Source organism: Trachypithecus francoisi, unplaced genomic scaffold, assembly GCF_009764315.1.
Source record: "Trachypithecus francoisi isolate TF-2019V2 unplaced genomic scaffold, Tfra_2.0 Lachesis_group17, whole genome shotgun sequence".
In the NCBI taxonomy this organism is placed as follows: domain Eukaryota; kingdom Metazoa; phylum Chordata; class Mammalia; order Primates; family Cercopithecidae; genus Trachypithecus; species Trachypithecus francoisi.
The window spans coordinates 24,246,143-24,261,800 of record NW_022681462.1 but is presented as its reverse complement, the minus strand read 5'-3'; the positions used below and the strand labels follow the sequence as shown (position 1 = coordinate 24,261,800).

Below are 15,658 nucleotides of genomic sequence, written 5' to 3'. Positions count from 1 at the left end.
CTAAGTGAAATAAGTCAGTCACTAAAGGGTAGATATTTTATTTCACTAATAACACAAAATCAGGAATTAAAAGATATTTCTTATCTTCCAAACTTGGTATCGACAAATTCACAGAGACAGAAAGTAGAACAGTGGTTACCAGAAGCTGGGGGAGGAGGACGAGGGAAGTTGTTATTCAATGGATATAGAGTTTCAGGTTTTCAATATTAAAATGTTCTGGAGATCTGTCTCACAACAATGTGAATATATTTAACATTACTGACCTAGGTGTACACTTAAGAATGCTTAAGATGGCAAACTTTATGTTAGGTGTTTTTTACTCCTCCCCACTATTTGAAATGGAATTTAGTTAAACAAACATTAACTTAATACATTTACCAGAGGAGGAAAAAACAAAAAACAAAAAGGAAAATGAAAAAATTTAAGCCAAACATATTTGTTACAACAATGAACTTAAGTAGAACTCACTTCAAAAAAAGACCTTCAAATTGGGTGAGGAAAAAAAGTTAAATTCAAGTAGTTGCTACTTACACTTGAGCAAAGTGACTGAGAAAAGCCAAAAGTAAAAGGATGGACAAAGAGCAATGGTGCAAATCCACATTTCAAAAACTGTATTGGATGAAGTAGAATCAAAGGCAAAACATATTCAAAATGTAAAACAAAAGTTCCTTTATATGATTTATGGTACAATTCACAGTGAAAAAAGTGTCATTAATATTCATGCCATTAATATTTATGTGCCAGACATAAAATAAAAATATATATAACCAGGCTGGGTGCGGTGGCTTGTGCCTGTAATCCCAGCACTTTGGGAAGCCAAGGCGGGTGGACCGCTTGAGGGCAGGAGTTTGAGACCATCCTGGCCAACGTGGTGAAACCCCATCTCTACTAAAAATAAAAAAATTAGCCAGGTGTGGTGGTGCACACCTGTGGTCCGAGATACTTGGGAGGCTGAGGCAAGAGAATCGTTTGAACCCAGGAGGCAGAGGTTGCAGTAAGCCGAGATCGTGCTACTGCCTCCAACCTGGGTGACAGAGTCAGATTCCTGCTCAAAAAAAAAAAAAAAAAAAAATATATATATATATATGTGTGTGTGTGTGTGTGTGTATACACACACACATATAACCATTCAATTAACAAAAGATACATTCAATTAACTTAAAATAACTCTTTGAAGTTCTCAACAGATTAAGAAAATCAGGCCAGGCGCGGTGGCTCAAGCCTGTAATCCCAGCACTTTGGGAGGCCGAGATGGGCGGATCACGAGGTAAGGAGATCGAGACCATCCTGGCTAATACGGTGAAACCCCGTCTCTACTAAAAAAAAAAAATACAAAAAAGTAGCCAGGCGAGGTGGCGGGCACCTGTAGTCCCAGCTACTCGGGAGGCTGAGGCAGGAGAATGGCGTAAACCCGGGGGGCGGAGCTTGCAGTGAGCTGAGATCCGGCCACTGCACTCCAGCCTGGGCAACAGAGCGAGACTCTGTCTCAAAAAAAAAAAGAAAATCAATATTCAGGAAGAATATAATGTAATTAATAAAATGATTTAATAGTTGTATATTAAGAAATGCATCATTAGGTGATTTCATTTTGTGTGAACATCATAGCATATACTTACTCAAACCTAGATGGCACAGCCGACTACACGTCTAGGCTATCAGGTACAGGTTGCTCCTAGGCTACAAACCTGTACAGCATGGTACTCTACTGAATACTGTAGGTAATTTTAACACAGTGGTATTTGTGTATCTAAAATATCTACATAAAGAAAAGGTGTAGGAAAAATACACTATTATAATCTCATGGGACTGCTGTCATTTATGTTCTGTGGCTGACTGAAATGTTGTTGTGTGGAATCTGACAGTGACTGCAATGTCATAGTCTATTTGGAAACTCTACCTTCTTTAAAACACCCATGGATTACTTATATTTAACCACAAAGAAAACCTCTATGTATCCTTAAAACACAAATAGAACACAGTACAGTCTCTATCTAATCACAGTACATTAAAATTATAACTTAATAAGTAATGACAATAAATCCAACATGGAATTATGAAAAAGTTATCTCTTTTATGTCTTTTGAATCAAATAGAAAATCCAAAGCTACAGTTAGATAACATCTAGAAAGTATTACCAATAAGAATACTTATAGGTACAAATATACTGGCTATATACACCTGATTTCCACTTCGATATCTGGAAAGTTGGATACAATATTGCTCCCCGCCTTATAACATGACAACAACAATGGCAAAAGGATAGAAACGGCAAGTTTTTAACTTTTCTGAAAGCCAGCAGCAAGTTGAGGAGTGGAGGGAAGAGAACATGAGGCAGGCTTCGTATTGATTGTGCCTTGGCCCTAGGCCAGCTCTCAGGACAGCCTGCTCTGCCCAGGTCCTTTCAGGTTCTAATGACTCTCCCTCCTCCTCAGACTACGGGTTCCTGTGCCATCCTTGTTGCTCCCCTCTACCCATCTACACCTTCATAATTAGTCCTTCGATTACCTATGTCTATAAAGCTACTTGAAGTGTTGGGACCTGGTATCTTCTCCTGTAGAGAACTTGTTAAAAGGTTAGGTTAAAGAATGTGCCCTCTCTGAAGAGCTAGGACCATTGCCCTTGGATTTTGGGACATCTAACCAAGGAAGACCTATCTGTCTACTTTCATTCCCCTTCAAACGATAAGTCCAGGGCACTGATCTGATGTTGGGTTATTGATGAGAGATCGGGGGAGATGATGTCCTTTCCAGGAACCTACGTTAAATGAGTCTGAATCGATTTTTCTCTCCCCCCGAGACTTCCAGAATGTACTGCCGCTGGATTGTCCATCTTCCGTCTCACTGGCCGCTTTCCAGCTGGGCTGATCCAGTGGAGGAGAGATCTTCCTGGATGCAGCATGGGATGGCACTGACACGCTGCTCTCAAACCCCACAGCTCTGGGAATAACAGCGACTCCAACAATGCAATGAGCTATTATAATCAGGTTCCTGGGAGCAATAGAAAGACACATAAAATAGTTTATCAGAGTAGTTAAACTGTTAATGTCTAGTCTAACTAACTATGGCAAGTTAATTATTAAGTAAGCAAGAAACAGCAGGAATACAAGTGCTTAATGAGAAATGCAAAGGCTTCGAAGGAGAGAGGGACTGGGACCCGATTCATCTGGTTGGGTGGTCAGAAGTGGACGGGGCAGGTAGCACTAAACTGGATCTTGAAGAAGAAATAGAGCCTTAGTCACATATGGGAATTTGGTCAAGTATGTCCTGACCACTGGCAACAGGATGGGGGTGATGGGGCCTTACTGGTGAATCTTACGCACCTCCAGACAGAGCTGCTCCTCTGGGCTTGTGAGGCTTTATGCAAATTCCAGACTCACTAAACACTTGTCAAACCCCTGCCTGCAGGGTCAGCATGCTGTACTGAAAAAGTAAAACAGTGCAGGCTTTGGGGCCAGAGCTACCTTAGGTTTGAGCTTTCACTTCCCATGTGGGGCCGTGGAGAGGAAACCTCAGGTTTCTGGGCCTCACTTTCCCATTTGCCAAATGGGGATGTTAATAATACCAACCTTAGCTCCAAGGCTGTTGTGAACATGAAATTGCACAACATGGGAAACCGTCTTTCTCACAGTGCCAGGCATCTAATAACTTCTTGGTGAAAAACAGCTTTGCTTCTTCCCTTTATGTTCTAGGCAGTAGTGCTGAGGCAGGCAGTGGAGTAAAATTAGACTGACTGCTGGTGGGAAAGTAAACTACCGCTGACACTTTGGAAAACAGTTTGGCATTTCCTCAAAATGTTACACAGGATTAAAATATGAACCAGCAATTTTGATCTTAGGTATACATCGAAAGAACTGATCATAGGTATTCAAACAACTGCTTGTACGTGAATGTTCACAGCAGCACCATTCACAATAACCAAAAAGTAGAAACAACCCTAATGTCCATCAATGAATGAATGGGTAAAGAAAGTACAGTATAAACATACATGGAATATTATTGAGCCCTAAAGAGGAATGAAGTACTGATGCATGATGCAACGTGAATGAATTTTGAAAACATTAACTGAAAGAAGCCACACACAAAAGGTCAGATATTGGAGGTGAGAGAGCTGCACTGGCCACCTTTGGAGTGGAGCCCAGGGACAGAGTGAGTGAGTCTTCCCTCCAATTAGCAAGTGCCTTCCTGTGTGTGTCTGAGTGTAAGGGGTGTTTTCTACGGGGTATAGAAGAAGGCTGGGTTATAGATTAGGATGGAGTTCAGATGCTGCATGGTGATACTGAGCCTGGGAAGCCTAAGTTTCATCACAGAACTGGCTCCTCATTGGCCCTCTTCTTCTCCTCCAGCTCCACCCTGTCAGATTCTGTCCTTACTGAACAGAAGAGGCAACTGCTGGACAACTACTTATCCTCTCTCCCCCTCGAAGATACAATGCCTGTTCCCTGACCCTCACTCTTAGTTGATAATATCCCTTCCTAGTTCATTGTTAAAAACCCAAACACAACAGAAGAGGCAATGGCAGCACATAACACATTGTCAGTCCCTGTTCACATTCCTGCCTGCCCCTTTTGCATGACTGTCTCTTATAGGCCAGCCCCTCCCAACCAATCAAGAGCACTGTCCCAAATGTACCCCCACCCCTATACCATCACTGTTTGGCTTGCCTCTGGATCTCTTCAGCAAACAATTATTTCACCTACATACCAGAAAGCAAAACCTTTTTTTAACTCTTATTTTAGGTTCGGGGGTACAGGTGCAGGTTTGTTATATAGGTAAATTCATGTCATGGGGGTTTATGGTACAGATTATTTCATTACCCATTTCCTAAACCTAGTACCTAGTAATTATTTTTTCTGCTCCTCTCCTTCCTACCACTCTCCACCCTGAAGAAGGCCCCAGTGTCTGTTGTTTCCTTCTTTGTATTCATAAGTTCTCATCATTTAGCTCCCACTTATGAGTGAGAACACGTGGTGTTTGATTTTTTTTTTTTTTCCCTTTTTGAGACAGAGTTTCACTTTTGTTGCCCAGGCTGGAGTGCAATGGTGTGATCTCGGCTCACCGCAACTTCCGCCTCCTGGGTTCAAGTGATTCTCCTGCCTCAGCTTCATAAGTAGCTGGGATTACAGGCATGCGCCACCAAGTCTGGCTAATTTTTTTTGTATTTTTAGTAGAGTCGGGGTTTCTCCATGTTGGTCAGGCTGGTCATGAACTCCCGACCTCAGGTGATCTGCCCGCTTTGGCCTCCCAAAGTGCTGGGATTACAGGCGTGAGCCACCGCACCCAATCTGGTTTCTGTTCCTGTGTTAGTTTGGTAAAGATAAGAGCCTCCAGCTCCATCCATGTTCCTGCAAACACATGATCTTGTTCTTTTTAATGGCTGCATAGTATTCCATGGTGTATATATACCACATTTTCTTTATCCACTCTGTCATTAATGGGCCTTTAGGTTGATTGCACGTCTTTGCTGTTATGAATACTGCTGCAGTGAACGTGCACATGCATCTCTATGGTAGGATGATTTATATTTCTCTGGATGTATACCTAGTAATGGGATTGCTGAGTCAAACAGTAGTTCTGTAACAAACCTTTTTGACTGCACCGTCCTCCGCAGCTGTCAGGCATCTCCCTGTTTCACTTTGTGGAAAAACTGCTCCACAGTGTCCTCTGCACTCAGCTCCAGTTCCTCTCCTGTGAAACCTTCCCCTGTCAGGAGGTCTTTGGAGAGAACTGAACCAATGCTGCTCCTGTCAAGGTCATCAGTCATCCCCATGTTGCTGCATCCTGTGGTCAATATCAGTCACTTCCCAGGCCCCATCTGACTTGACCCATCACAGAAGCCTTCGACTCTGTCAATATTTGTACCATGAACTTTATTCCACAAAGAATAAAGAAAGGTTTTGAAAACCAGATCTTGTCATCAGTTTTTAAAATTATGTTATAATGGATACATACAAAAGAAACTGTGGAATGCATATATTAATATTCAGGTTAGATACAATCAGTCATTACTGCAAACATGCCCTTCCCACCCTGTTGAGTCTTACACATGTGTAGATATTACTCCCCTTGTACAAATTAGGAGAGGGGGGTCAGAGAGGTTAAGACACCTGCAGGAGGCAGAGCTAGGATTTGAACCCAGCTCTGTTTGACCTTAAAATCTATATTTCACCCAGTAGGCAGCATGACCCTCAAGGAAGATCCAGGTTTTCTGGAGCCTGAGGCAAATACGTTTCGGAGCCTGTTTTCAAAATATAAAATTATAAAACCACAGAAGGTTTTTTGTTTTTTGTAAGGGGCTGGTGCAGGGGAAAGAGGAACTTTGAAGCCTAAGCTTTGTTAGCTTCCCAATAAAACGTTTCTCTTCCCTGTTCCTGCCCTACTGGGAATACACAAACTGTTTGTCTATTGTTCACTCACTCAACATGCACTTACTGAGCACCTACTACCTGCCAGGCTTGTTCTGGGCATTTAACATACATGAGTGAACCGAAGAACCAAAGATCCCTGCTTGCAGAGCCTATTAAATAGAAATCAACAACAGATGCATATCCTTAGCATTTAGAGCAGGTTAGAAGGTAACAAGAAAACTCAGAGCCAGCTAGGGGCTAGGGAATGGCCAGGTGGGCTAGCGGTGAAGTACGTTGTGAAATAAGGCATTCTGGGTAGAACTGGCTGAGAGGAAGGCCTGGCATTAGGGTGTGGTAGAAACCCAGTCACCCTTGAGGCTGCTGGGAGGGTACCCTGCTGATTGGTTATCAGGCACTTATGGCCTTATCAGCAGATTGGCCTAAAGTACCTGGGGCTGGGTGGTCCAGGGCTAAAGATCAGCCCAAGGCCAAACAGCCTTGTCTGGTGTTCCCCTGACAGCAGGAACACACCTGTGTGTGCTACCAGCCTTGGCTCGAATTCTAGCGGCAACAAGAGCCGTGAAGCCCCAGGTCGGCTGCCTGGGACCAGTTATGCACAAGCGGGGTCCTCCGCCCCTGCTCTCCTGGTGGACAGTGACAGGATATGAGAAGTTGGTGATGATACTATTCCCTAGGGAGAAGAACTGAAGGGTGGCGAGAAGGGCCTAACTGAGCAATGGGGTCTGGCCGGGGGACGTGTATCTGGAGCCCAAGTGCAGCCAGCCAGGGGCGGGGGAGCACAGGCCCAGGGGCAGCTCCCTTGCAGGGACCTGACTGATGGCTCAGGTGTGGGTGGTCACTCAGAGGGACGTCTCGGCAGAACTCGGGCCCTTCTCCCTGGTGGAGGCCCAGTTGAGGGGAGGGGTGCACCAGCGGGACAGAGAAGGGTCTTTCCAGGGGGAGCAGGGGGCACATGTGGAGCCTGGGCAGATGGGGTGGCCAGGGTGGGACCCATACCACTGCTCCACAGGAACCCCCAGCTCCCCAGGGCACCCCATGCCCCCAACCCTGCCCACAGTGAACCTGCCATTGCCTCTAGGCCTCTAGTGGGCCAAGAGCCTGCATGTGGGAGGGGGAGTCAGAAATGCAACTTGAAGGAGTCAGCCCCAGCTGCCTGGGCAGGTTGGCGGCCCCAGTCCAGAGCCATGGCTTCTTGGGCACCCCCACCCCATCCCTGTCCCTGTCTAGTTCCCAGGAGAGGGCTCCATCTCCTTCCTTCTAGGTCACATTCACCTTGACCAACACCTGGCACCCTGGTGGGACCCCCAACCCCCAGTCTCCCTTGGGGGTGCCTTGGGCTAGGAGGGCCAGGCCTCCTGGAGCCCCCTGAGGTGAAGGAGGGGCACAGGGTGGGACTAGGGTATGGGTAACCACCACACACACTCACCCAGGAGTGTCAACAATGAAAGAAAATGAATTCCTCTTTCCAGACAGTATGGGGTCTTCCAGGTAGTGTTTCTGATACTGCTGAATTGAGTGCATGAGCTTTGGGGAAGGCCTAGGCGTGGGTTCTAAACTTCTTCCCAGCTGCCTGACCCCCAGAGCCCATCCTCTGGTCATGGAGAAATGGAATTACAAATAAAATCTTCTCCCATCCCAGCAAGCCTCTCTGCAGAGGAAGAAGAGAAAGAACAACATTTTTATCCTTGAAAAAGCATTAACCCAGAGTGAGATGCGCAACACAGGCAATGATCCGCTAAGACGCTGTAAAGACAGAAAAAAATCTCACTGCTAATCTAGCCAGTGGGTCCAAACCATTGCACACGTTCTCAAGAGAAGCCATGCCTAGTCCTCAGGTCAGGGGACTGCACAGCACTTTTGGTCACACCGAGTTCATCAGAGATTCAACCTCAATTCATTCAACAACCTGTGTCTGCTATTTTACTTCATATAAAGGAAAAACAACCCCTATCTTTACGATAGAAGTTGATTTATCACACAGGGCAAAAGTTAGGTTCCCGCCCTCCCATGCAGACTGGGAGATAGGGCCCTGGCTGCTCTGATGATAACGTTTCAAAGACTGGGCTCCCAGGTTCTTCAGGGACATAGACCTTGCAAAACTGGCAAGAGGCTTATTTAGCTGTCAAAAAGCTTTGCATGTCCCTCAAAGGGGCAGAGGAAGGATTTAAAATGACAAGTTTTCCAAAGAAAATGCTCTAAGAAAAGTGACAGAGGACACCTCTTCCCTTAACAAGAAGAATTAAGCCTCTTCACTGTCTTTTTTTTTTGCTTTTGCTTTTTGCCCTAATGCTGTTTCTGAGAGCATTGCCCCATGACTCCTGAGATGTGCCACCAGTTCGGCCGAGCTTAACATGGGGTGCTTGGAGTGAAAATTTCTGTTTTTCCTTATTGCTCAAAAAATTAAAATCTCAGCTTGTTAGTATTTTGTATAAATCTGCATGTTCCCTTCAAGAAAACCTTAACACTGAGGAAGTGAGGTGAGATGTGGTTAAGGCAGTTTCCCAGGCTGGGCTGCTGGTTGGCCCCCACGCCTCATGTAGGCTTCCCTGGTCACCCCTCACTGTTTTTTTTTTTTTTCTTTTGAGACAGAGTCTCGCTCTGTCACCCAGGCTGGAGTGCAGTGGCCAGATCTCAGCTCACTGCAAGCTCCGCCTCCCGGGTTCACGCCATTCTCCTGCCTCAGCCTCCCGAGTAGCTGGGACTACAGGCGCCACCACCTCGCCCGGCTAGTTTTTTGTATTTTTAGTAGAGACGGGGTTTCACTGTGTTAGCCAGAGATGGTCTCGATCTCCTGACCTCGTGATCCGCCCATCTCGGCCTCCCAAAGTGCTGGGATTACAGGCTTGAGCCACCGCGCCCAGCCGGTCACCCCTCACTGTTGCAAAGTAAGACCTGAACATGAAAGCTTTCACATACAGCCCAGATCCACGCGCCTTTGGGTTTGCACTTCGGGCATTGTCTGCAGCAAGTGCTCAGCTCCAGGCCAGCTTCCAGAAGCTCCAGGACTCATCCCTTTATTTAGGAATTGAAAATGAAGACTTAAGGCCTTGCAAGGCAAGAATTAACACACACCCTAGAAACCACAGAGTCTCCTTCGATGGGTTTTAAATTGACCCAGGATATTGTGGTTGACTTTCCTACCTGACTCTGGGACAGCATCACATGGCAGAGGCAGACCCTTTCTCTGAACTGAAGCATTCCTTTGTACCAACTTCCTGTCTTTAGACAAAGCTGAACTCTTTCAACCAATTGGCAATTGGAAAATCTTTGAATCCACCTGTGACCTATAATGCCCCCCGTCGTTTCACGAGATCCCACCTTGTTAGACCGAGTCAATGTACACCTTCCATGGATGGATTTATGATGTTACTCCAATTCCTGTCCCCTCAAATGTAGAAAACGACTGCCCCGGCACACGTTTTCAGGATCTCTTGAGATCCCCAGGCCATGGTCACTCATATTGGCTCAGAAAATACCTCTTTCAGATCATTTAACAATTTGGTGTTTTTGTTAACAGGCCCCACCACAGGGCTTGGCACACCATTTACCAGCTTTGGTTTCCCAAACCGGCTACTGGTGCCCAGCCCTCCCCTCCCAACCAGCACACTCTTCACCTCACCAGCAACTCCACCTGTGCTCACCTGGGTGGGCCTCTGTTGGCTGCCGATCTGCACCCGTTTCCTACCCTTCCTGACTGCAGGGCGCCCCCTCTGTGGGCAGTGCTCCCTGTCACTCAGCCCCTCAGCCCCTGTGCTCCCTGGGGTTCTCCATCTCTATGGGGTGCTGGTATCCTTGGGCCAGGACTCCTTTCATATAACCTGGATTCTGCTATGAAATGTACAGTCTCCAGAATGTATGACTGAGTCCCCACGTAAACCTTCTCTGTCACCCAGAATGTGGGGCATAGACCCCACCTTTCTGCTGGTGGTGAGCAAGGAAGCAGACAGCTTCAACTGGGCTGGCAAACACCTAACGTCCTATGCAGTGTCAGTCTTGGGAGGAAGCTGATGCCACGCACAGAAAGGCAGAAAAACCAACACGTCAAACCTACTTTCAGGTCACCCTGCCTGTCTTCCTGGAGTTGGCAGTTTCATGGGCCATTAGATCACCTCTCTTACTTATGGCAATTTTAGGTGGCTTTTCAACAAGTGCAACATAAAAGTCCTAACTGTCAAGTTCACCATCCTAACAAAGTGATTCTGGATGTGATGTCTCCACCATCATCCTGTTCCCAGAGCCCCATCAGGTGTGTCCTCCTGGGCAGCAGCCTCGCTTCTGACATCTGGTGCCTTCATGCCAAGTCCAGGTCCGGCACACCACACACCCTCGGCCACTGTTTGCTGAATGAATAAATCACTCTTTCAGGTCTGACAAGGAAAGTCCAGGCTTCTATCAGGAAAGCTACACAAATGCAGAAGTTACACTAAATCCTGGGAGCAAGAGATGCATGAATATCAACTGAGGTGGTTGTGTTTTGAGGAAGCCACAGCCACCAGCAAGCATGGAGGGAGAGATAGCACACAGGGACAGAGCACAAACCTCTCCCCCTCCACGTGACTGGCAGGTTTCTGACTCTGAGTATTGGTCAGACTCACACTAGCAGTACTCAGTGGTGCTTTGGAGCAGCTGCTTACCTCTTGTGATTCCTAGGCCAACTCTTGCTTGACACTGAAATGTTCTGAGAACACTCTAAAGATGAGCCATGGACTTACTGCCCAGACTTGATGCTCCTTAGACTTTTCCTTGGAAGTGGTGTTGGGTGCCAAAGACCTGGAATATCAGCAGCCTCCACCCACTAGCCCCGAGTCCCCGCTGCTGGCTCCCAGCTTCTGGTTTCTGCTGAAGAAGGCTGCAGGGCAGCACATTTAGGGGAAGCCTTGACTTTTCCAAATCTGGGCTCTCTCCAGTGTTTTCCTGAATGCCCCTACCAGAAACCTGGCTGTTGTCTCTGAGCCCTTCCTCATCCTCATCCCTGTGTGAATAATTCCAACTCCTGCCATTTCTGCCCCCAAATGCACCTCTCTGTGGCTCACGTCTCACATTCTTGACTTCCTCCCTCTGGTGAAGCCACTGCTGTCACATGGGCATCTGCTAGCCCAGGCAGCTTCTTTATGAATCCAGAGCTATGCACAGCCTCAAGCCATGCAGCCCCCTGGATGCAGAGTTTAGCAGGCAAGCAATGCCTTTGAGCAAATAAGAAAAGGTTGCCTTTTCCTTTGGCCAGTCTGAGCTTTGTGCCATGGCTCATGGCTTGGCAATCAGAGGGAGGCCCGATTTTAGCTCCCACCAGCCCCTCTGGGCCAGCTGCTCTTGTACAGTGAGCACCCACATCCCTGTACTGGGGGGCCTGCTCCTGCCTGGATGCTGAGCAAGCCATAAGGGGTAGCTGCTTCCATTCCTACCTCCTCAGATCCATTGTCCACCTGCAGCCAGAATGATGTGCACGCACACACACCACACACACACACACACACACACACACCCCTCCTCCCCTCCGTGCATATCAATGTCCTCCCATTGCTCTTGGAATGGAGTCCAAACTACCTAACCTAGATGATGGGCCCAGCGTGGCTGATCATCAATAGGTTAGCTAATCTTTGGAAAGGAACTTTCCCTTCAATAGTATGTAATTTGGTGTGGAAACAGGCTTTTACTGTTAGGTTTTGCTTTTGCCTATCTTGTGTACATTTCATCCTTGTAATCGGGCCCCTTGAGATTTCAGCACCCCAGCATGTTTTAGGGCCTTCTGATCAGGCCCTTGCTGGCTTGCATATGTTAACCACTTGCTTTTGGTCCAATATTCCTTGTTCCCACAATATAATGATAAACTGCTCATGTACTGTTTCTTTGCCCAGCAGGAAGACATGCCTTCAGGGTCAGGAAAAGTTTGCAGAAGGAATGAATGCCTTGAAGGACACTGTGACCAGCTGCTGACACCCAGAAGTCTGGTTGCTCAAGGTGTTATCTGAGATTGAGGAAACACAGACTTTTCCTCTCAATCCGCCTGAATTCCCCCTTCCTCACTCTCTAGCTGCATAAAAACATTCTGCTGCTGCTTCTTTGTTGAAGTGAATTTGAGAGATCTTGCTCTCCTGCCTTCTTGCTTTGGCCAAATTGAATAAAACTTTCTCTGTCTCCAAGCCCCCATGTGTCAGTGTTTGGCATCAGCTCCACGTCGGGTACAAGAGCATGAATTTGGGCCTCCCCAACATCTGCAGTGCAAAATATTTGACAATGGGCATGGCACAGCCTCTGACCAACAGCCAGAACACACACCAGCCACACACAGCCATGCTTGTCATCTACATGTCAACCTTGCTCATGGCTGAAATGACCCCCAGACACAGGAAGTGCATCGCACGTAACTGTTGACTGAATCAATGAATGGGTGGAGGTGGGGGTTGGTGAGGCGAGTGCAAGGAACTGCCAACTATCAATGCTTCGTGGACCAGGGAAACCTCACTGGGGAGAAGCCTAGCTGGGAAGGGTCTTCTCGCCAAGCTTGGGGACTCGGCTTCTGCTCAGTGGTGACTGAGTACAGGGTGAATGGCACAGTTCTCAGGCTTGCGGTATATGTGTACAGGGACCAGGGTGGATCTCAGAGAGTACCAAGTGTGCCAGGTGGCAGAGAGATGCTCGGGGCCTGAACAGCCAAGAGAGGTGGCAGGCCTTCCAGAATGGCAAGGACCCCAGGCGATCCCAGACCTTGAGTCTCCCCTTCCAGGTCATTCCCTTTGACCACAAAGGAGAATGCACACTGGGCTCCCTGCTGTGTTACGGTCCAGCTCTTTGACCCTAGGGTTTATGATTACCAAACATTCAGGAGCCAACCAATGAGGCAGGCAGCCTGCTGTGCAGGGGTAGGCAAGCCCCGGACAGTATCTCCTGGATGCCAGTGAGCGGCTGAGAGCTGAAGCTCCCTGGACACTCAAGGCTCTTGTGGTGACAGGTGAGAGGACTGGGTGGAAGGACAGTGCTCTGAGCATGCACCTTCTTTGGGATCTGCAGGCTGGGCTGTTTTTTTGTGCTTGACTCTTACGCCACCTCAGCAACTTAAAAACTTACAGTAATGCTGGAGGGAGCCTTTCCTGAAACTTGTGTTGGACACAGGATTTCTGTGATGTATGGTCCCTGGAGAAGGACCAAAGCTCTAGATGTGTGACCTGCCTGAGGTAGGTGCCCTCTCAATGCACCAAGAAGCTGAGAGAGCCAGAAAAAGGAAACAGATGGAAGAGCGGTGGGTGGTTCATCTATCAGGGCTTTATAGAATGTATTTTATTCAATCTTCAAAACAACTCTAGAAGGCAGGTTTTCTTCTCCCCTGTTCTATAGATGAAGAAATGGAGGCTCAGAGAGGTTAAGTGACATGCCCAAGGTCACACAGTTAGAAAGGGATGGAACCAGATTCCAGTGTAGGTCTTTCTGACCCTACGTTCTCTCAGTGGCAGAGGCCTGCTTCCTCATGGGCAAAAGTGGAAAAACACACCCTTGAGCAGGTCTCCCTGTTTCTGCAAGGCTGGGAGACATGCAGGCACTCACATGATTTTTCTCTTTCTTCCCCAGGCCTGGCACAAAGGTGTGCAGGGAAGCCTAGCTCTGTCTCCTGGACTTAGAGATTTCAGACACAGAAGTCTGTCCATGGCTCCTTATCACATCCGCAAATACCAGGAGAACGACCGCAAGTGGGTCGTGGGCTTGCTCTCCCAGGGGATGGCTGAGCACATTCCAGCCACCTTCTGGCAATTGCTGAAGCTGCCTCGAACCCTCATACTCTTACTTGGGGGGCCCCTCGCCCTACTCCTGGTCTCTGGCTCCTGGCTTCTGGCCCTCATGTTCAGCCTCAGCCTCCTCCCTGTCCTGTGGTTCCTTGCCAAAAAACCCTGGAAGGAGTATGTAGACACAGTATTGCGCACAGACATGTCTGACATCACCAAATCCTACCTGAGTGAGCGTGACTCCTGCTTCTGGGTGGCTGAGTCTGAAGAGAAGGTGGTGGGCATGGTAGGAGCTCTGCCCGTTGATGATCCCACCTTGAAGGAGAAGCAGTTGCAGCTGTTTCATCTCTCTGTGGACAGTGAGCACCGTGGTCAGGGGATAGCAAAAGCCCTTGTCAGGACTGTCCTCCAGTTTGCCCGGGACCAGGACTGCAGTGAAGTTGTCCTGGACACCAGCAACATCCAACTCACTGCCTTGTCCCTCTACCAGAGCATGGGCTTCCAGAAGACGGGCCAGTCCTTCTTCTGTGTGTGGGCCAGGCTAGTGGCTCTTACTACAATTCATTTCATCTACTGCCTTCCTTCTTCTCAGGCAGGGGGTCTGTGATCTCTTTCCTTGTGTATTGGTCAGAATAGAATCCATTCAGCTGTAACAGCAAGCAATCCCCAACCTTTCACTGCAATGACCTTTCAATGCAAAATAAGCTTATTGTCCAGCCCCATCTGAGTCCCAGGTGATTGTTTGTGGGGTAGCTTCTGGGTTTCTGCTTCATTCAGTCTTTTTGAGTCCCATCTGTTTCGTTTTTCTAGTGCCAGGATAATGTTGCATAAGAACAACCATAAAATGAAATAAATATTTATTTAGCTCATGAGTCAGCAATTTTGGCTGAGCTTGGCTGGGCATTTCCTCTGGTCTCAGATTGCATTGTACAAATGCAGTGGGATTGGCTGAAAGACTAGGTCAATAGTGCTTTGTCTTTTTCCCACAGGCTAGCTCAGGCATGGTTTCAAGGAAATTGCAGAGAAGCAAAAACAAAAGCAGAAACAAACAAACATGTCTTCAAATCCCTGCATGTGTTACATCTTCGCCAAACTTGGTGAGAGAGGAACCTGCCTCTGTAGTGAGAAGGGCTGCAAAGTCACATAGCAAAAGAGTGGAATGCAGCCTCGGGAGAAGAATTGGGGCCAGAGACACAACCAATCCACTCTAACTCCAGGGTCTCTGCAGAGGGAAGAAGGTGGTCTCTGAGGGGAGTGTGGGATTTACTATGGGCTAGACCTGGAAATAGTATACCTGATCATAACAGAATACCTGAGACTGGGTAACTTATAAGGAAAACAGGTTTATTTGGTTCATGGTTTTGCAGGCTGTACAAAAAGCATAGTGCAGGCATCTGCTTCTGGTGAGGGCCTCAGGAATCTTATACTCATGGTGGAAGCTGAAGGGGGAGCAGGTGTGTCACACGGCAAGTAAGCAAGCAAGAGAGAAGCCAGGTGCTTTCAAGCAGCCAGCTTACATGTGAACTAATAGAGCCAGAACTCATTCATTACCATGGACAGAGCACCAAGCCATTCATGA

At 47.5% G+C, this 15,658-nt stretch overlaps 1 protein-coding gene across 2 annotated transcripts; it reads left to right on the top strand.

Annotated features, from left to right (window-relative positions):
- Positions 1 to 13,228: 13,228 nt before the first annotated feature.
- On the top strand, positions 13,229 to 14,795 carry NAT8 (N-acetyltransferase 8 (putative)). 2 transcript variants are annotated; one of them, XM_033175110.1, is made up of 2 exons: positions 13,229 to 13,313; positions 13,928 to 14,795. In XM_033175110.1, exon 2 carries the CDS (start codon positions 14,003 to 14,005, stop codon positions 14,684 to 14,686), a length of 684 nt encoding a protein of 227 aa, XP_033031001.1. In that variant the 5' UTR covers positions 13,229 to 13,313; positions 13,928 to 14,002; the 3' UTR covers positions 14,687 to 14,795. The 2 variants fall into 2 exon arrangements, with proteins under 2 accessions (XP_033031001.1, XP_033031000.1); XM_033175109.1 differs by lacking the exon at positions 13,229 to 13,313 and adding an exon at positions 13,321 to 13,536.
- The last annotated feature ends 863 nt before the right edge of the window (positions 14,796 to 15,658 follow it).